The sequence below is a fragment of the Melanotaenia boesemani genome, chromosome 13 (genome assembly GCF_017639745.1).
Source record: "Melanotaenia boesemani isolate fMelBoe1 chromosome 13, fMelBoe1.pri, whole genome shotgun sequence".
NCBI lineage: Eukaryota > Metazoa > Chordata > Actinopteri > Atheriniformes > Melanotaeniidae > Melanotaenia > Melanotaenia boesemani.
Genome location: NC_055694.1, coordinates 2250863 through 2253550, shown reverse-complemented (window position 1 = coordinate 2253550; position 2688 = coordinate 2250863). Strand labels below are relative to the sequence as shown.

Below are 2688 nucleotides of genomic sequence, written 5' to 3'. Positions count from 1 at the left end.
CTTTTAATTCAACATGATTAATAATTCATTTAAAAATAAAGAAAAATAAAACAGTGAAAATCAAAGATTTTTACACACATGTAGAATAAAATGAATAAATGAATAAAATGAACAAAATGAATAAAATGAATAAAATGAAAGAAAGAACGAGCGATTAAAAAAGAAAAAATATTTTAAATTACATTTGAAGGAAAAAAATAATTTTAAAATCAATAACAGGTTAAATCATTGTAAAATAAAATGTATTAAAACAAAGATGATTTCTATTAATGTGAAACAGAAAATCTGAAATTTAAAGTTGCTTTTTGTGTTTTTGGATAAACATGAAAATAGAAGATTTCTGATAAATTATCAGCATAAATTTCTACCAGTTTGCTGTAAAAATCTGTTTCTCTGTTTGTTTGGGTCAGAAACCAGAAACAGAAGCTAAAAAAAGAAAAATACACATTTTACATTAGAATTGTTATTATTCATGGTTTGGGGTTCCCTTTGTTCCCATGAACAGCTGAGATGGTGAAACTGGAAACTGTTCCACAGGTTAAAGCTGGATCGGGACTCTACAGGGTTTTGGAGATGTGGACCAGAGGAGATCCTGGTTAGACTGGGATCCAGTTACAGACTGGTTCATCTTTGTTCTCTTTCTAGCTCATAAACGTGACTCAGTCTCATCTTCATGCTGTGTTTTCTTCTTCGTCTTCTTCAGTCAATTCTGGTCCCCCCCCCCCATCCCTGCCCTGTGTTCCTGTCCCGGAACCAGTGGATTGAGGTTCTAGAAGGATCTCATTTTCAGGAGGTTCAGATCCTCTTGAGTTTTTAATGATTTCCTGAACAACATCAAAACATTCTGGCCATTTTCTTTTTTCTATTTTCTGTTTAAAGGCTTCTTTCATCTGGTTTTTTGCTGCTTTGCTCAAAACTTCCATAAGAACGTCTTCACTCTCTTCCAGAATCAGTTCATCATAGACTGTTCTGTCACACCAGTCATATATGTTTTTACAGCAGTTACTTTTTCCTTTACAGCATCTCCAGTCACACACTGACATCAGAGCTGCCAAACAAACTACAGCGAAGAAGATGGAGCCGAAGTTCTGAAAATGAAGAATCAGACATCTAATCAGACAATCATCGTCTTCATACAGAAAGTTAATAAAGATTAGTTCAAATTATGTCTCTTATATGTGTCTCTGTACAAATAAAAAAAACTCACCCTTGACTTGTTCTTCAGCCCAGCGATGATTTCCTGTTCGTCAGTTGTGAGGGTGGTTTTAACTTTGCAGGGTAACTGGGTCTGGTTTTTAGGAAGATCATTCCTACAGCAGACATACCAGTCTCCATCCATCAGCACAGAGATGGACCACAGACCAGCAATAAAAAGTGCTTTGAAGATGTGGAGAAAAATAATTCCACAGACTGAACATTTGCTTGTGTTTTCACGTGTGCACACATATCTACAACTGCTAGGAAAAACCTTATCTGTGCAGAGCATTAAAACAAAGAAGATGAAATATGGCAGACCCATATACATCCCGCAGTCTTTTGAATCTTCGTTGCAAGTACACTCCAAGTCTCTGTCCAGCACAACATTGTAGGTAAAACTCACGACTGTGATGAAGATGCTGACTTTCTGAAAGGGAAATTTATTCAAGAAATTCTTCATCTTCACCTTCGGTGTAAAGTTTCAGTCTGATGAGAGCTGAGTCTTAAAATATCAACAAGTAAAGAGAGATCTTGTCTTTATTTTTTCACCACCCCTGCTGCTCCGCCTCCTTCAGTGTAATAAAAAAAACAACTTTGAAGTTGATTTCAAGACGTTTCTGACCATAAAAGGAAATTCTTTCCATCTTGTTGGTACATTTGTTCCAGCCTGAGCTGTACTTCCATTTAACCAATAGGCTCAGCTTTTATTCTCACCACAAACTCCACCTTCTCCACCACCTCTTCTACCACGTCTGACTTCACCACCTTAAAGCTCTCAAGACCTTGGTTAAGATGTGATCTCTAACGAGTAAAACACACATTCTGAATCAGTTTATCTGTGAACGTTGATGGAATCACTGCCAGCTGGTTGGACTGTGTCCTCCAAACTACGACCTTCCCAACAAGTTAAACCCTGTAAAATGTAAAAATAAACAGATGTCATGATTTACAAACCCTATAAACTCCTTTTATTCCCAGCAGAAGATAAACATCACATCACATGATGAAACTGAGACATTTCACCATTTCATGGAAGCTCGTTGTGAATCTGACGGCAGCAACACGTCAGTAAAAAGCTGGAACAGGGTGATGTTCAGCATGGACACGTTACATTATAGCCGGGCTGGGAGGAAGAGGAGGAGGGAAGAAGAGGAGGAGGAGGGAGGAAGAGGAAGAGGAGGAGGGAGGAAGAGGAGGAGGGAGGAAGAGGAGGAGGAGGAGAGGAGGAATGAGGAAGAGGAGGAAGGAGGAAGAGGAGGAAGAGGAGGAAGAGGAGGAGGGAGGAAGAGGAGGAAGGAGGTAGAGGAGGAGGGAGGAAGAAGAGGAGGAAGAGGAGGAAGAGGTGGAAGGAGGAAGAGGAGGAAGGAGGAAGAGGAGGAAGAGGAAAGAGGAAATAGAAAAGAAGAAAAAATAGAATTATTAATTTCTTTTTGGTTTTTTGTAGATGGAAGTGAAGCATCATGAAGCGCCATCAGAGGTGAGTCTGCTCTT

The 2688-nt window shown here is 38.9% G+C and overlaps 1 protein-coding gene across 1 annotated transcript; it reads right to left on the bottom strand.

Moving 5' to 3' along the window:
* Positions 1–212: 212 nt before the first annotated feature.
* Positions 213–1735, bottom strand: LOC121652208. Its single transcript, XM_042004855.1, has 2 exons — positions 1208–1735; positions 213–1088 (listed from the first exon to the last, which is right to left on the bottom strand). The coding sequence occupies exons 1-2, from the start codon at positions 1655–1657 to the stop codon at positions 672–674; spliced, it is 867 nt and encodes a 288-aa protein (XP_041860789.1). The 5' UTR covers positions 1658–1735; the 3' UTR covers positions 213–671.
* Positions 1736–2688: the final 953 nt, after the last annotated feature.